At 43.9% G+C, this 18,721-nt stretch overlaps 1 protein-coding gene across 1 annotated transcript; it reads left to right on the plus strand.

Moving 5' to 3' along the window:
* The first annotated feature begins 1,523 nt into the window (after positions 1–1,523).
* pax8 (paired box 8) lies at positions 1,524–11,614 on the plus strand. The gene is given in 12 exon segments (XM_085461023.1): positions 1,524–1,671; positions 1,674–1,736; positions 5,474–5,663; positions 5,795–5,992; positions 6,192–6,268; positions 6,448–6,573; positions 7,373–7,548; positions 7,628–7,748; positions 7,980–8,267; positions 8,479–8,580; positions 9,740–9,829; positions 10,568–11,614. Coding segments are annotated over 12 exon segments (1,650 nt in total). The 3' UTR covers positions 10,639–11,614.
* The last annotated feature ends 7,107 nt before the right edge of the window (positions 11,615–18,721 follow it).

Consider the following 18,721-nt stretch of genomic DNA (forward strand, 5'->3'; position numbering starts at 1 on the left):
TAAGGTTAAGAAACTTTTGACATATTTAACAGTAACTTCTTCATGTCGGTCTTCCTGCGTTCGGAGAGGCCGGTGGATTTTGGGGCGTGTATGAATTTCGCCCCTTGGCAAATGGAGTCGTATAATTAAAGGCTATTTTAATTCAGAGTATGATCGCGATAGATACCAATCGTTGAGTTTTAATCCCTTGTTAAACTCTCGGTAACCTCTCTGTCCCTCTCTCCCTCTCTTCTCTGCCACCTCTCCCTTCAGGCACTTGTCATTTTCTCTGCGCTCCGATCACTTTACAGAGGACTGTTTCTGCTTCCAGCTAATACTACGATTCCTTTAATGTGCTGGCGTTTGTGTTTATTTTAAAACACTCGACCCTTTGTCCAGCAACGGCTCTGACCTGACCATGTGCAGTGGCAGAGCTTTTCAAAGACGACGAATGAACGATTTCCAGAGCGCAAAGTTGATTCTTTCTTTCTTTCTTTCCCAGATCGTATTCTTTTAAGTCCATATGGCCGAGTAAAGCCACTTGAATTTGAGACAGACGACACGGTGCCATTGGTGTCTGTTATTAGAGGTGTTGTGTTTGTTTTACAGGCTCATGAGAACAACGTTTAACAGCGTCTTAAACTCACCGGGATCCTGACACCCTGCTGTCACATCACGCACACGCAGGGGCCTGCTGCAAGTACGGTGCAGAAAGTCAAACCAAGAACTACTTTTTTTTTCAACTACACAAAACCACTACGTGGACACACTGAAGCACGGATGCGTTCTTTACATAAAAGCTGGAAAAAGCTCAAATGCAAAAAAAATCCTTTAGTGTCTTGCAGCTTATTTCAGAAGCCCCTCTGTCTCCTGTGTGAGCCAAAAACTTTTTATTTTTTCTCGTCATATTTAGTTGTTTTTTTGTTTTTATTCTAATGCTGTATGCAACCAGTAAAAGGTTTACCTTGTATCGTTTTTTAAAGACATGCAGGCTAATTTTTGTTGTTAAATATGAAGGAAGAGAGCAACATTTAAAAATAAGATATAGATGAAGTACAACAAAAATTATAGGACCAGAGGTTAATTTAATTTTCGTGTTTTTATTTATTATCTATTTATTTATTATTCGCGGAGTATTTTATTTTGGTAAAGACTAATTATTTGAATTGTTATTACTTTTATTTTTTGGTTAAACTATATTTATATAAATAACGTGATTCCTCATTGGTTGCGAAGATTAATTTGTTTCCCCCGATTTAATTTGGACATAAGAGTCTCTCCTGCTGACCTGAGAGTATTTTCCACCTTTCATTTTCTGCTCTTTGTTCAGTTAAAAAAAAAAAGTTTTGCAAAACATTTTTCAGTGGGACTCAGTGGGATCCTCCAGAGTCGCCTGTCAGGGAGGCATCGCAGCAAATCGTGTGGAAGTCGGGCCCGGTGTCACACGCCGGTTCACCATCTAATCAAAGCGGGCTGTCGCTGGAGGTGAATAGAAACAAGCCGCCTCCTGACAAGTGTTTCCGTACAGTCACTCAGGGGGTGTGATGCCATCAGAGCCCGCGGTCAGTCATCCTGTCCCACTTTTTCCCCTCTCCTCCTCAAAAAAAACAAAAAAAACCCAAAACCAACCCAAAACACACCTCCTCCATCCTCCTCGTCCAATGGCTGCAGTGCTCCATCCTCTGCGCAGCCCTGCTGGATAAAACCTGAGTCAGTGCCGACTGCGCACACACGACGCAACACAACGCAGCACAACAGCGGTCCATCCTCCTCCAACGCGGCTCGGACGCACACCACCAGAGATCGTTTGGATAATATCAGAATATTTGCTGTGGAACATTTTTTATGATTATTGCTGTTATTTCGAGCTCCTGCGTGGAAAGGTAAGCCCTCTTCTAAAGTGAACATGTTTTCTGTGTGATCTGTCATGTCTGAATGAGAACGTTAGACAATCCTGACAACACGGAGAGAAATCACCGGGCAAAATGCTGCGAGACAGAGCTCACGGTTAAACGCTGTTTAACAAGACATTATCTAAAGAATTTAATTAAAGTTGAAAAATGTGCGCAGAAAAAAACAAAGAGTGTGTCTGTTTTGTGTCTTTAAGTGACATAATTCGAGTGACCTTATAGGCACGGGTCCTCGCGCAAAAACAGATGAATAATTCTTATTAATTTTCCAAAGTGCATTGATTTCTTAAAATAAATAAATAAATAGTTCCTCCTAAAATAAAAAGCACCCCCATCACAGTCAATGATACATTCATTAACGCAAACTGTCTTGTTTTTATGCTAAATTTGGAATTGTGAGCAAAACAGCGAGGCCTTCAATTTCTGCTGGAAATCACGTTTTACACTGAACATTTATAACCGTCGTTAATACAAGCGATCGAAAACAGCGGGCAGCTTATTAAATTAATAATTACACAGTTTTAGCCATGATACATTCACGTCCAAACGTAAAAGTTAGCCCGCCGTGGATCATCTGTGTACCGGCTCTTTATTTGGCCTGATCGAAGTAAATTAAATAAAACACACTTGATTTAATTTTACATTAGAGTCATGTCATATTAGTTTAAATGCTTTTAAATTTTTCTTCACCAGCTACCTCCAATTTCCATTATTAATAATCATCTAGAAGTTCGATTATTTTTTAAGACTATCACACATGTTTCAGGTTTCAAAATATTACATGTTTCTAATTGCTAACAAAAATAAGTCAAATAAAGTCAAATAAAGTAAGTACTTACCAAAAAAAAGTAGATAACTGTCATTGGATTGTTCAGCGAGATTAAAAGTGTGTTTCAGTTAATAATAAATGAATTAGTATCAGGTAAATTAGACCTGGGCATGCGCTGTATGGATTATTAGTACCTGCGATGTTAAAGTTATTGCAGGTAAACTGAACTGAATCAGGCCGTCCAGGTGTCCTGTCCGTCATTTAAAACTGCCTCCCAGCAGGTCATGACAACATTTTGAACATTTAGAGAAACCAGCAGCGGCTTTATTGACTTTTGATCCACTTCTGCTTACCTGCTTTTTTAGGACGGGCGTCATATCGTTTCTTTTTTTCTTTCTTCCCTCGTTACTCATAAATTACCACTTGATGTTTTTGCTCATTTTCGTGAGAATTTCCCAGAGCTGAAAAGTCCTTCAGTGTACAGCAGCTGAACAGATGAAGCCTGTAGACAAGACACACACACACACACACACACACACACATAGCCAAAAACAACTGCCAGCCACCGCGTCTACAATGGATCTAATCATTATACAGACCTGGGTGTCCTTAAACCGAGAAATGATAACACATTGTTATTTTTCATCTCTCTAGCTGGCCTCTCACTTTAACACATCCAACGTGAAGTCCTGTCATTTCAGCTCCATGTCTCGTAGAGACTGCTGCCATGATGTTTACCTCGGCTTTCATTCGGTACTGACTGAATATACATAAATGTATCGCTATAATAAACAAATCATCGCTATAATAAGACAAATCAAATACAGTCTTTATAATGCCATAAAGATTATGGCCTAAATCTCCTGCAGACTGTTCAATCATCACACCGTAGCCCACTAGCACAAGCAGGTGGGCCACAGGTAGACCTAACGGTGTGAGATGAACGCGCAGGGAGGAAACGTTTGTTTAGTAGGAGTTCAGAGGCCGCACAGATATGACCAGCAGCCAGTTTCACAAACACCTTGATGTCCTGCAGCTCGAAGTTGGTGGGAGAACACTCATGCCAGACCAGGCAGGGGTAGGAGTATAAACACACTTTAACCGGGTCGGCGTGGAGGAGGAGAGCGTCACGTTCAGCTGGTGGAGCAACAAGCACAAACTCAGGGATATGTCCAGTAACACCGGGAGAGGTAAATACTGAGATGTGTTCTTCTATGAAGACCGTGGATTATCTATCTATCTATCTATCTATCTATCTATCTATCTATCTATCTATCTATCTATCTATCTATCTATCTATCTATCTATCTATCTATCTATCTATCTATCTATCTATCTATCTATCTATCTATCTATCTATCTATCTATCTATCTATCTATCTATCTATTAACCCATGCTTTGTTTTTCTGTGTGTGCGTGGTGTAAGTGCGCCGTGCGCGTTCACGCACTACCCCCCTGTCCGCCTCGGGGCCGCTCCGCTTTAATATCCTGCAGGTTGATGAAGCTTGGCAGGGAGATTTTTTTCCACACTCGGCTGGCAGCGTTAATAGAGGCTGCCCTCCCTCCATGCCTCGGCCTCGTCCGGCCGCTGTTTGATGTGGAAATGAAAGCTGGGGGGAAAAAGAGAAAAGGCTGAGAGAAACGAGCGACTCAATGGGGTTAAATTAAAAGCAATGGTGTTCTTGCAGAGTCACCACCGTGCAAGCCTTTAGAGAAGACATGGAGGATATGCCGGGGAGAAGCAGGGGAGCACTTTGTGCCTAATTTGTAGTAAATGCGCGCAGAAAATCAGCTTCATGTGCATTAAAAATGAAAAAAAAAAATCACGTTATTGTAGAACACCAGTCACATTTCTGTAGTGTAAAAAATACATATACATATTTTTTATATGTGCCAGAGAACAGATATTAAACTTTAATAATTCATGTGAACAGATGCTTCTCAAAAACAGGCTGGAAACGCATAAAATAATAAAAACTGAGTATAGACAATCCGATTTTTTTCTTTTTTTTACTTGAACTTCACAGTTTAAAATGTTACCCCACCCCCACCCCCCTCCACCTCGCCCCTTCACTGAGTGACATGTTCTCCTGAAATGTAAAATAACATTAGTCACTGTCACTGAAGCCAACTGAGCCTCAAATTAGCGGCCTATAAATGGGAACTGTGAGGAGAAAAGCCTGAAGGTGTTATTTATAAGGAGGCGATTAGCCAGTGGGATCATCAAAGAACCATTAGTTTTTCCAGAATGCGCATTTCTGTTTGTTGCCAGTGTTAAACACAAAAGCAATTTCACACCCAAAATAACTGAAGTTTTGATCAATATCAGCTTTTTTCCTATTTATAAAACTTTTAAACACACAAAAAGCTTCCAGAAAAGACTGACGCTAACCACATCCAAGTATCAAAAGGTCTCACTAACCTCCACGACTCACTGCCATCTTGTTTATTATCTAAATCTAAAACATCAGTCTTGCTTTAGGGATAAATTCTGTTTACTTTAGATAAATTAAATATGCCCGGTTCTGCATAATATAGCACTAATATGTAATCATTAGTATTTTTTTTATTTCTTTTAATTATTTTTATGTTATATTTTAAATAAAATATAAATAGATTAAAACACTGAGTAAAGTTCTGGTATGAATCTGTAAAATCTGTGTGTGTGAACTTTTAGATCATTTCTTTCCATGCAAACAGCTTTTATAGAGTTAACCTGGATAAATGATGTGTGAATCAGCAGGTGTGATTGAATCAACATGCATGTGTGCGTGTGTGCAGACAGGTGCACGTGAGTTCCATGACATTTATAAGTGTTCATCCCCCCTCCTCCCCCAGGTCATGGGGGTCTTAACCAACTAGGTGGAATGTTTGTTAATGGACGCCCGCTTCCGGAGGTGATCCGGCAACGCATTGTGGACATGGCCCATCAGGGGGTTCGGCCTTGTGACATCTCCCGGCAGCTTCGAGTCAGCCACGGCTGCGTCAGCAAGATCCTGGGACGGTGAGTCCTCAACTTCCTGTTAATTGTTCCTGTTAATGAGAGTCTCGAGAGCTGAGAGGTTGCTTAATCATCAGGAGCACTTTTATGTCCCGTCTAAACTTTCCACTTACAAAATCATCTTTCCCTTCCAGCTACTATGAAACAGGCAGCATCAAGCCCGGTGTGATTGGCGGCTCCAAGCCCAAAGTGGCCACTCCTAAGGTTGTGGAGAAGATCGCTGAGTACAAGAGGCAGAATCCCACCATGTTCGCCTGGGAAATCAGAGACCGGCTGCTGGCGGAGGGAGTGTGTGACAGTGACACAGTGCCCAGCGTGAGCTCCATTAACAGGTGCCAAACTGAATTATGAATGAAATCGTGTAAGCCGGGGTTCAGGTGGTTAAGCAGCATTTAGCTGTGACTGGCTGAGTTCGGCTGAGCTGAATGGCTGAGACTGAGTGTGCTGCCTTTGTTTTGCCTTTGTGTGTGTGTGTGTGGTATAATTAGTGGGAATGCTTTAATCCATTAAAAATTGTTGTTTTTGTTCCAGAATAATCCGAACGAAGGTCCAGCAGCCGTTTAACCTTCCTCTGGATGGAAAAGGCCTGAGTCCAGGGCAAACTTTGAGTAAGTCTGCACCACTTATGAACACATGCACGACAACAAGGGATGCAGGAAAGGTTTAGGATTAAATACATTGCTCTGCGAGATTAAACTCGGGCCTCTCGTCACATCAGCAGCAAAGAGCTGCGCAGTATCGTTGTCTCAGATCTGTCTTTGTTGTTCTCTCTTTCTCTCGCTCTCAGTCCCCAGTTCTGCGGTCACCCCTCCAGAATCCCCGCAGTCGGACTCTCTGGGTTCAACTTACTCCATCAGTGGCTTGCTGGGTATTCCTCAACCCAACGGCGAAGGCAAAAGGAGCCACGATGACAGTAAGAAATCAATCTAGCAAACAAAACACCGCAATCTGAAGCTTATTCATAAGAAAGACTGGGTTACTGCCCACTATCCTTAACAATACTGAGAAAACAAAGGCAAATATGGCTGGAAAAACTTGTTTCTAGGTCTTCTGCAGGCATGCACTCTAAAACTTTTAAAGATGAAAACAAGTATGGCTCTCCCAGCTGCTTTATTTAATCATTAATCTGACCTTGTTTCCTGTAAGAACACTTTCCTGTTGCAAGGGTAAAACAGGCCAAAAGTTGTCCCTCGAACGGAAATTCAGCTTTACTTTATTAAGGTTTGCAAGGTCCTGTGCACGACAGGGCACGCTTAACACCAATCACTGTGACACAGCAGCTTCTGTCCTGTTCTTCAGCATTTAGACAGATCTCAGTTTTTCCTCCAATAACTAAAAAGCTGACGTCTGTCAGGGACGCAGGCAATCAAGTCGTTGATATCAGTGTAATCATTTGTTAGCGGTGATTTATGGCCTGCTTTAGTTTTTTTAATGTTGTGATTTCTAATAAATTCAAAGAAGTAGTAAGAGAGCGCAGACTTGGGATGGAGCTCTGAGGGACGCAGATGGCCACAAAGAACTACAAACCAGTTAATTAGAGCCACTTAGGAACTGTGCCAAAGAGACAAGCTCTTTACCTCTTTAGTTTTCAAATAATTGAAGGGGCCAAAATCTTCTCAGAGGACATTTAAAGACCTTCAGGATAAAATTACTGTTTGCCAGTTTAACACGAAGCTTTCCTCCTCCTCTATCCTCCTCGTTGCCTCTCACAGGTGATCAGGAGAGCTGTCGGCACAGCGTGGACTCTCAGGGCAGCGGAGGCATCCCGAGGAAACAGATGAGAGTGGAACACTTCCCCCCCGCCTCGCAACATCTGGACTGCGGCTTCGATCGTCATCACTATCCTCCGGATTCATTCGGATCAGCAGCAAACAGCAAAACCGAGCAGGTACCGACTGTTTGGACTGAAAAGCCTCATTTCATTTTTTTACTTGTACACTTGTAACAGCAGCCTTTATCATCCTCAGACTCTGTACCCGCTGTCCCTCATCAACGGTAGCCTAGACGAAGCCAAGACCAGCCTCTCATCATCCAGCTCTGCCATTGGACGAAATCTGTCGGCACACCAGAGCTACACCATGGTGACTGGTGAGACTCTTAATGCTGGATTATGCTCTTTAACCTCCATTAACCACAGGGCCCAGAACCCTCCACATGCTGCCGCTCACTCTTTGTTCAGTTTTGGCATTTCACACAGTTCTTTTAGTCCTGCGTGTTTTTTCTTTTTTCACTTCCACCCATGTTCACCATTTGTTTTTGCTTTGTTTTGTTTTTTTATTTCCTTACCCACGCGCTGCACACTGGCTCTCGCCACCTCAGAGCCCGTACAGACCCTGCCACTTTGTCTAAAACAGGAAATGTCCCCAGAAGTGACCAGCACAACCCCCTCCCCAAACATGGCAGCCTGTAACCTGGCTTTTGTGGAGCTGCACGCGCTGCAGAAACCCATTTCTGTCAGCGGCAGCAGCTGCAGCGGCAGCAGCTGCAGCGGCAGCAGCTGCAGCGGCAGCAGCAGCAGCAGTTCCAACCATTTCCCCAACGCCTTCAACTCATTCTCCCATCATGCACCAGTGTATGGGCAATTCAGCAGTCAGTCTGTCATCTCAGGTAACGCAGCCATCCATCTCATCTCTGTTTACTTTTTGCTCATTCGTTTATTTTTCGGCATTTGAATGCTGCAGAAAGTTAAATGATAAACTGATCCTATCGTTTCAGCTTCAATTCAGTCTTTGCATCTTACACGTTTGTCCAGCACAAAACACCAATCTAAACATCCACCTCGGTGTTAAAGATGTGCGGCTTTTTTGTGTGCTTTCAGGGCGCGACATGGTGAGCTCCACCCTCCCTGGCTACCCACCTCACATCCCCTCCCCTGCTCAGACGGGATACTCTTCCTCTGCAATCACGGGAATGGTAGCAGGTAAGGAGCTGACCCAAAGGAATACGTTTTTGTTTTAAAAATGGAAAAATGGAAAGACAAGTAGAAAGAAAGAGAGAAAGAGGAGGAAGGAAAGGAAACAGAAAGAAGGAGCAGGGCAGGATGGCGGCTTGTAGATTAACCAGGAGACGGGCTGAGTTAATGAGTAGTCTTGCCAGGGTGAACGAGCGCAGGGGTGCACGTGAGCCCGATGGGGAGGGGTACAGGGAACTGGCTGGGGTTCCACCCTGCTGCCCACACCCCCTCACCCAGACACCTCTTACCACACATCGCCATGGGAACCAGGGGGCCCAGGAGGGAGATGCAATGGTTGTGGGTGGATGGGGCGTAAAGCTGGGAAGAGTAGAAGGTTTTTTTGTTGTTGTTTTTTACAGGGTGTGTGTGTGTGTGTGTGTGTGTGTGTGTGTGTGTGTGTGTGTGTGTGTGTGTGTGTGTGTGTGTCAAGATGCCTGCATGTGAGCATAGAGAGAGAGAGAGAGAGTGTGTATGTGCATGTATGTGTGTGATCTGCCTTTTTTTTTTTATTTGAAGTCTGCCCTCCGAAGCGCGAAATGAGAGGGTCTGATTTATTATTTTTTTCTGGTGGGCTCGCTGTGAGGAAGCGTTGATACACAATTACCGAGTAGGGGGGGGGCAGAAAAGGAGGAGGAGGTGGGGAGCTCAGGGATTCATTCCAGCCAACATAATTACCAATTAGATATTGGAATGTTTAAAAAAAAAAAAAAAAGAAGAAGAAGAAGAAAAGAAAAATGAAAGAAAGAGGAGTTGCCAGACAGGAAGTGCAGGATGGAGAGAGGAGGAGGACATTTCAGAGGGCAGAGGCTGAACGATGGAAGGGGCCTAAGCGCTGGAGAAAGAGGGCGTAAAGGCTAGCTGTGTGCACGCACCACTGGGCCGAGGGATTTTACCCTCAGCCATCCACCTGCACCACAGATTAATGGTTTACAGGCCGCACTAACTGTCGGTGAATTATGAGCTAAGGCTGAACAGATGCTGGCACTCAGACAAACAACCTGCCGAGCTCCTTGCAATGCTCCAGCTTTGCATTTTAATAAAAAACGTCTCCTCGCGTGTTTCAGCTCGGAGCGTTTGGACTGTTTGCTCAACTTTATTTTTAAAATGTTCTTTTCCTTCTCTGCAGCAGGTGCAGACTACTCGGGTCAGTCCTACAGCCACTCGCCCTACACCTCGTACAGCGAAGCCTGGAGGTTCACCAACTCCAGCTTGCTGGGTGAGTAACTGAGCACACGTAAGCCCAACCCCGTGCATATTTGTTACTAAGGCGGCGAACGTGTCCCCTGCGGAGCTTCTCCAGAATTCACAAACGGTTTACGAGAATTTTCTCTCTGACCTTATGATTCAGAAACATTTCACTCTGACTAGAATTTAATAGACGGCCTACCAGGAAGTGGCGCGCGTGACACCTAATGCACTTTTTGACCCCCCTACCTTTCTTTAACATATTCATTTATCTTGGTAAAAATTTTGCTGTATTAAAAGCCACATCTGGGCTGCAGACAAAACAATATAACATCAGACAACTGGTAAAACAACTTTTCATTAACTAATGAGCAAAAAGTCATCTAAACCTTTAACATTTCCATTTCTCGACACTGAAATGTACAGTAGCTTGAAATGTATTCATTTTTACCTCAAAGACAGCAGTGTATGCAGTATTGTTGTATTGTTACTGCAGTTTTGTGGAGTGCAGGCAGGCATCTTGTAGTCTAATTGCTGGAGAAACTCGCTTTGTATTCTCATCTCATCACCAAATTTTATTAATTGACAGAGAGGTGGAGGTTTGATGGCTGATTTTCTGCTTGAAACATACCCCAGCATCACTCATGCTTTTAGGGTTTCCGGGTCCCTCATTACGTGCAGGTCGTGATGGGCCTTCAGCCTCAAAACACTCAGAGCCAAAGCTGTGACCACCAGCATCATCCAGCTCCATCTGTGTCTCCCCCCGCAGGCTCGCCCTATTACTACAGCTCGGCCTCCCGCACGGGCCCGCCATCTGCAGCCGCCTACGACCACCTCTAGTCCTCGCTGCTCGCCTCAGTCCTGATGGGCCTCCACGCCACGGTAAAGACTGGAGACCTTACCATCAGCTGATCTGATGTGGACCGAGACACGCAGCTCTAAACTGGAAGTGAACTCGAGACTTCTACTGATGACCCAGCAACACATTTTTTCTCTCCTTCTCGTCCTCTCATGGTCATCCTAAGCCTGCTCCTGTATTTATTTGCAGTCACAGACACCGTTTCCCAGGGTAGCTGTGACTCATGCACGTTTACACATTGCTAACCACGACCTCCTCCAGGGCTTGTTTCCACAGACTCCATGGGAGCATATTTTCAGTATGAATCCATTCAGCGCTGTTTTGGCCAAAGACTGTTTTCTTTCTTCTTCTTTTCTTTTCCTGGCACATCTGCAACTTGACTCCACTGATCCAGTGAATAAGGGATATGCAACTTCTTTGTACTGAACTATGCCTGCTTTGTTTACAACCTTTATTTGTTTTTCTTTGTTTTTAAGAAGAGGGAAAAAACTGAATCCTATCCTATCACCACGAATCAATTTCTATTCTCAATCTACTTGTATGCTTGCCTGCAAATTCAGTTTGTGATTATTATTATTTTATTTTTTGTTACTGTAAATTCTGATTTTTACTGTTGGGGGGAAAAAAATCACAGTTACAGAAGAAAAGCCTCCATACGCCCCTCAAAGACAATTACATATCTGTCCAGCAATATGTACATAATGTAAATGAAGAATTACTTTATGGGGGAAGTGATGCAGTTTCACTAAGAGGGGAGGGGGTGATGATGATTTGGCCACTAAAAACCAACAAGGCTTGAAATACGTTTGTTTTTGCTTCAGTTAAATTGAGTTTGTTGTCATGCTGATGTTCTGATGTTTGGTAAAAACTGTGACTATTTTTTCTTATACTGTTATTAATATTATTGCAGATGTACATAATGAATTTCTAAAGAATTATTTTAATTAAAGCATGACAAATTTATGTGCTTTTTCCCTGTTTGCTTTCTCAATTCTCCAGAGCTCAATATAGCAGGGAAATTGTGATACGTTAAATCGGTTATTATTATTATTATTATTATTATTATTATTATTATTATTATTATTATTATTATTATTATTGGTGACGTCATCGTTGACGCTATTTCGGTGAGCTGACCCCCCCTCCCCCCCAAAAAACAACAACAACAGAAAAAAAACCTGAAATGCTTTTTTTTTTCCACTCAGCATTTTTTAAAGGACACAGTCAATGATCCCGAAAAACACGCGCATCTGTCTAATTTCTTTTTTTATTTTCTGCATCATGTACTTTTATTTGCAATTATTTCTTTCCTCTTTGCGGCCTCATTATAGAGCCGCCGTAACGAGGCCACGGTTCGGCGGTGCCGCGGCCCACCTGGTGCCACCACCACCTCCACCTACCGCGAGATTAATGGCGAGAGGTCGGGACGATTTTTTCCTTTTTAAAAAAAATACATTTCTTTTTAAATTTTTTGATAATTTAGAAAAAACAAAACAAAAACACAATATAAAAATAATGAGACCGATAAAATAAATACATTTTCATTTTATTATTATTATGAAAATAAATGCGATAATAATGGGTTTTTGTTGTTGTTTTATTTGTAACTTAATATCAGAGTATTTATTTGAAACCTGCACTTGAACCTGATTGAACTCCTGTGTTGGATCTTCTGAGCTGCTCTTTACTCTCATTAGACCACCGCGATCGCTGTAGTCGTTTTTTAGTTCACGAACTTCTGCACAGTTCATGGCCTAATTCATCTTTAAAGAAACCCTCAAGTCTAATTATGTAACTCCTCAATCAGACTGCATGAAGGGTTTTCTCTGAGACAATCACCTGAAGTCCTCAGTCAGAGGATCTGCTGATGAAGATCAGCCCTGACACGTTTCTGTTTACAGTATGCGCTCCTCTTTCTTTTTCTTTCCCCCCTCAAGTCTTCCATCTCCTCACATTTCACCATTTCCTGACTCACTCCTTTACACCCCCTGCTTCCTCTCGCTCCTCCAGCCAAACCACTGTAGACACACACACACGCGCGCACACACACACACACGCACACACACACACACACACTGCTCTGTAAACTTTAAACAACACCAGAATTTCATCCCATTGTTGTCCAAGTGGCCTGGTCCACCCCAGACAGCCCATCAACCACCCAGACGCTCATTGGTTGCAAGTCCCTTGCTCAAGCATGCAGAGACATGATACACATCCATATACGCTCGTTCGCGTTCATGTGCCTCGCTGGAATGAGGAAAATCTTTTAAGTGAAACCCTTTTTTTCAGCTTCTCCAGCCAGCTGAGGACCAGCCAGAGAAATAACAGCAGCGAGCGTTAAACATTAACAGTCCTGCTGCCAAAAAACCCCACACATTACAACTGCTCCACAGACGACACAACAGAAATAACTCCTCTCTGTCTCTCCCCGGGCCTATTAGTGAGGAGGTTTCGGGCCACAGTGCTTCTGGTAATGAGCCCGGCAGCACAATACGGGCACCGGGCCGGAACAGCTGAGGGCAGACAAAGCTGGCAGGATGGGGCGACAGGGACTTACTACATTTAACAGAGAAACCGTACTAACACTGTGCCCCTGAGTGTGTGTGTGCGAGAGACGGACAGACAGAGTGAGAGTGTGTGCTTGTGTGATATAACATTGTGTGTGGCGGTGAAGGCATGTGTCCCATTATCATTACTGGGACAAAGTGAAAGGCAGAATGGAGGGGGGCCCGGCAGAAATTGCTGCCAAAAAGGCAACAGAGGAGTGTGTGGCAATCAGTGGAATGACGGGCTGGGGTTGTCCTGCTCCAGTCATCTGGAAAGTTCTCCACTTATCTCTGGGCCCGAGATACTGGCCCACCAATTCAGCCTGACGAATACGTATAATGTAGGCTGGCAGAGTTTGTCCACCCAAATGAGCTGCAGGACACGCCGCTGTTTTTAACTGTGAATGGCAGCGCTGCCAGGCGGGCCCCGCCCGGGTCAACCTCTTTGTGACCCTTGATTAGACCCAGATTGTGTGAGTGAACCCATTACCTTATCACTAATTACTCTAAATGATTATTCTGAACTTCTCCTTCTTTAACAGAGTTAAAGGGGCAGAAGTGTGTTACAGGGAAATGTGCAACCCCATGGATGCATTTAAGAGAAGAACATGTGACGAGAAAATGATGAGTACGAGTGTGATGACGTTGGCAGCTGTAGTGTTGGTTCTGTGCAGCTCTGTGATACAGCAACTACTTCCCACAGTAGGGTAGCGTAAAGGCTAATGGAAGTGAGATTCATCGTACAGGTATTTAGCCTGTTTACTCAGTCCAGACCACTATCCAGCAATCTTACGTGCCAATATAACAGGAACCACAGTGGTGGTTTGGGAGGACTTATTGAACATTTAGCTGAGTTGTATGAAATGTATGATCTGCCTCAGTTCATATATTTCCATAGATTTCACAGGCTGACTCTCTAACTGTTACCCATGCAGAAGCAGGGAAACGTCACACGCCATGTCAGAAGCTTATTGCAGTCGTCACTGTGTGTCTCTGAATGAATGAACTGAGGTTGTTAAACTCGCCTTTTCTATATAATCACCGGTGAAGTTGATCAGAAAATGTCCAACCAGTCTGCGGCTGCACTGCAACGGCTGACTGATACCACGGGTGTGGTGAAGGCTCTCCACTGACGCTGCATTGAAAAAAAAACCCAGTATCATGTGGATGCTATACTCGTGCCTTCTTGTTGTTATTTCCACTACTACTGATAAACTAATTATTATTATCCAGCATTTCTGAGCCCTCGCTATTCAAAACCCCAATACCAGCGATAACAATGACAAGACAAAGACGGTAACAGATCTTCTAAGTGTACATTTTGTGGGGAGGGAGAGGAGGTTTTTTTCTACGGCCAGCTTTGAGGATCAATATCATGGGGTAGTTTCAATAGTAAAACTAATTTCATGTTCATGATGTCGTGATTTTCTTTTCAGTCCAATCCTTGCACCTGACCATTTTCAGAGGAATGTTTTTATTAATATCATCATTGTTTTGTTAAGCCACTTAACACTCAAACAAGCATAAAAAGTTCTTAACTTAAGGGATGAACCTGTGCAGTGTGTACACATAACAGAGCAACAGACAATAGCAAGTAACCCATTTTAAATTGTATCTGCCTGTTGCACAAACACATCATTTGTTCCCATTTAATTGTTTTATGCATCAACAAGGTGATTCGCAAAGAGCTATTAGCTGAAAACTTGGTATATCTATGTATAGTGTGCAGCGTGGAGGACAAAAGAAGAAGCAGCCGTTCTGAAAAACTATCCACAGCAGTATTAACAGTATCTAAAAATGATCTCCTTAAGAAGCAGGCTGAGGTATGCCATATTAGACAAAAACTGCCCATATGGAAGAGATATATATAAATCTTATAAAGTTTGTATCTGTCTTGTGTGAAACTTGTATGAAAAGCATACAAGAGTGAAAACAGATATAAGATCCCTTGAAAAATTATATAAATGAAACTTGTATGTTTTGGATACTTCCTACAACAATGTATGAAAGTAATGAGAAAGTGGCCACTTTCATGAGTAAATCATATAAGTTATTACTATTTCTTTTCCATGTGGGTGGACTGAAAATCAGTGGCAACAGGTCTGGTGGAGTAATAAAACCATCAGATTTTGATCTGCTATGCGATACCATTTGGAAAGGCTCTGATTGGCAACAGCTTTGTTGTTCAGCCTGATAATGATGAAAGCATACCTGGAACACTGTCAGCCATGGATTGGCCTCCCCAAAGCCCAGACCGCAACATTATTGAAGCAGTGTGGGATCAATTTGACCGAGAACAGATCAAAAGGCTGCCAGCATCCATTACACGAATTTCAATAACTTGCTGCACGCATTTCCCATGTTCCTCAAAAAAAAAAAAAAAAAGAAAAAGAAAAAAGGAGTGGCTCAAGATTTTTGCACAGTACTGTATATTGTGGTTATGACCTTTATCTAGTTCAAGGTGGAGGACCAAACCACCTACTGCAATCATCATCTAAATTTCACTGTAAGTCAATTTTCTGTCATAGGCCCGAAAAGAGGCCTCAGAACACCTGAGCAGACTTCAAATGATATCACCTCTCTCAAATTTCAAGAAGTTATCTAATCTCCTCCATCTTTAACTCTAATGCAGCTGGAACAAATGTGCCAGTCAAACAGAGCAAAGTGGCCAAACAGAGGCTGTTTCTGTGTCGGAGCAGGTAGAAGGAGGAAACACAGGTGCCCTGTGTCATACCGGCCTATTAAACAACACTCAGACCCCGAAGGCAGGAAGCTACTATTGACCAGGAGACATCAAGAAAAACGCACCTTTCAAAGCACACACACACATGCAGCACTATACACACACGACGGAGGTGGATAAAATCTTCCAGGTATCAGGTCCTGCCCCGAGGGAGAGGACTGACCTGCAGAGGCCAGTGCAGTCAAACACCCGGCCGACAAACACCTCATTCAACGTCACACAGACATGCTGATTGTGCTGATTTATCCTCCACCCGCACACAGAAGATCAAAGATTACCAAGCAAAGGAAGAACACAAATATTCCTAGAACTGCTTCGAAAACTTATTCTTGTACGGGCTAAAAGATGAAACGAGATAAAGAAGTTAAACATTCCCGATCCGCTCTGCGTGCCGCATTGACCCTCTGTTTGTCCTGCATCTAAAAAAACCACAGTCTGCGCCTGAGGAGTACTGTCAGACTCTTGAGTGTGTGTGTGTGTGTATGTGTGTGTGTGTGTGTGTGTGTGTGTGGGTGGACGATGAAGGGTAAAAAGAGGTCATGCATTAAAATGCCCTCAAGCAAGGCACTTGGCTTAACTCTTTTCAACAAGAGAGGCTCCTTTGCTGCTAAAAGGAAAAGGAGCTCTACTTCTTTGGACTGGGTCTGATTGGCAAATAAAATGAGAATGTCTGGCCGCTAGAGAAGCCACACTAATGAGTGCAGTTAAAAGGGAAAAAAATGGGAGTAAAAAAGGAAGATGTCTTCCTACAGTACCTCCTGTTTCTTGTAAAACAGATTACAGCGATAAAAGACTTTTCCCAAAACGATGCAAAAAGATAAATTTGCCTCAAAAAAATATATCGAGCGTGGGACGCTGGATAAGAGCGTGAGAGGATAAGAGTGGAGTTAATGTCTCGGTGAAAGAGGCAAGTGGAGTCTGAGTGGGGAGACGAAACTCATGAGAGGACCGCAAAGAGACTTCAAGGGCCCTGGACGGTGAAAGCCACACAACACAACAGCAGCAGTCAAGAGCGGAGGGTGAAGACAGAGGCAGTGGAGGCGGTGGGTGGGTGGAGGGGAGACAAAGAAACATTTCAATAGCTAGAGTGGGAGAAATGAAGTGTTAGTGCAGATAAAAAGTAACAAGTAGAGCGTGCAAGGCGTCAGCGGCAGATGGAGAATGTGCATCAGGAGGAGCATTGAGGGCAGAAAAAAAGGGCACAGGATTGATTGTGGTGAAGTTTATGTTTGCTGGCAGTGTTTTCAGGTGTTTTGCGGCTTATGTGCGACCCAGGGTGGAGGTTGAGCAATGTTTAAGCCACCTCGTGTACACACAAGGGGAGGAGAGAAGCACAATGAAATGAGGAAGCCTTACGAGTCATAGCAGAAAGGGGGGTCTATTCTGGATTGGCCCCTAATGATCACAACTTGAGGTCTTGCCTTTTTAATTACCCATCCAGGCCTGACTGAGACGCATCAAGCTCCAGAATGGAGAAGCGCAGATTGGACAAAAAAAACAGGCCACTTCCTTGGAAAGGATGCCCTCTGAACCCAGCAGCTAATGCAGCCCCTGCTGCTCCAGCCTGCTCGTTATTGTTCTTGGAGAGGAGGAGGAGAGAGAGGGTCACTCCAAAACAGGCCCACCACCATCACCGGCTGAAGTCATGGTCCACAGGCCATGTGAGAAGTGCTCCCGCTCGAGAGATCCTCTGCGACGCCACCGCCAAACGGGCACCTTCGGCACAGATTGCGACCCCGGAATGTAAACCATTATTAAAGCGTTTGTGTCTGAGCTGGAAAAGCAGGAGACGCTAATGGCTGCCTCTCGCTGTAACATTTCGTCACAGGCCCGAGAGCATGTAGGTTAGCCGAGATGGCGTCGGCCCCTCCCCGCCCCTCTGGAGGTGCTGTGACGGCCCCGGGCCCCCGTCACTCATGTGGCCAATCAGTCACCCTCATCTGCACAATCTGACTTTATCTTAATGAGCTGTTGTTATTTCCGTGAATGAATGGAGACAGTTTCCATTCAGAGGACAAGCTGGGCTTCATCGCCTGATGGAGAATCCCGGGTTTCTCTCATGTCTGTCCGTCCAGGAGGGGAAAAGATCTAAATATACAAAAACAGCTTCAGGTGCAATGAAACGTCCATTTGTTCAGTGCGTTCATCCGATTCTGACCCGCAGACGGGACGGTGTGTGCTTGTCTGTATTGTCTGTGCTCTTCATTGTGTTTCCTTATTGTCGCATCACATTCCTGTGTGGGGAATTTGTGTGTCTTTAGAGGTGGGGGTGGTGGTGGTTCTAGACATCCTGCTCTCTTGTTGGTCACCCCAGGTCGGCCGCTGCTCGACATGTCAGCCTGAGAGATCACAAAATAGGACCCGTGCCACCTAGAGCAGTGATCTCACTCACACACACACAAGCCCGTTCAGCTATCTTAGTGAGGACCTTCATTGATATAATGGTTTCCCTAGCCCCTTACCCTAACCCTAACTATTAAAAATGAATGCCTAACCCAGACCCTTACCCTAAACCTAACCGTAACCTAATTGTAACCCTGACACTAAAACCACATTTTGAGCCTCAAAAAGGCCTTCAAACTTGTGAGGACCGGTGAGTGTGTCCTCACAAGTCACTGTTGGTTCTCACAAGTATAGTAGAATGCAGATTTTCAGTCCTCACAAAGATAGCTAGACAGGAACACACACACACACACACACACACATATGCACAGACACACAGACAAGAACCGACGTGTATACACCTTGAGCTCTGCTGTCTGACACTGCTGG

Source organism: Copadichromis virginalis, linkage group LG7, assembly GCF_057382275.1.
Source record: "Copadichromis virginalis isolate Kocher_CV1m ecotype Utaka linkage group LG7, C_Virginalis_male_GT1.1, whole genome shotgun sequence".
Classification (NCBI taxonomy): Eukaryota; Metazoa; Chordata; class Actinopteri; order Cichliformes; family Cichlidae; genus Copadichromis; species Copadichromis virginalis.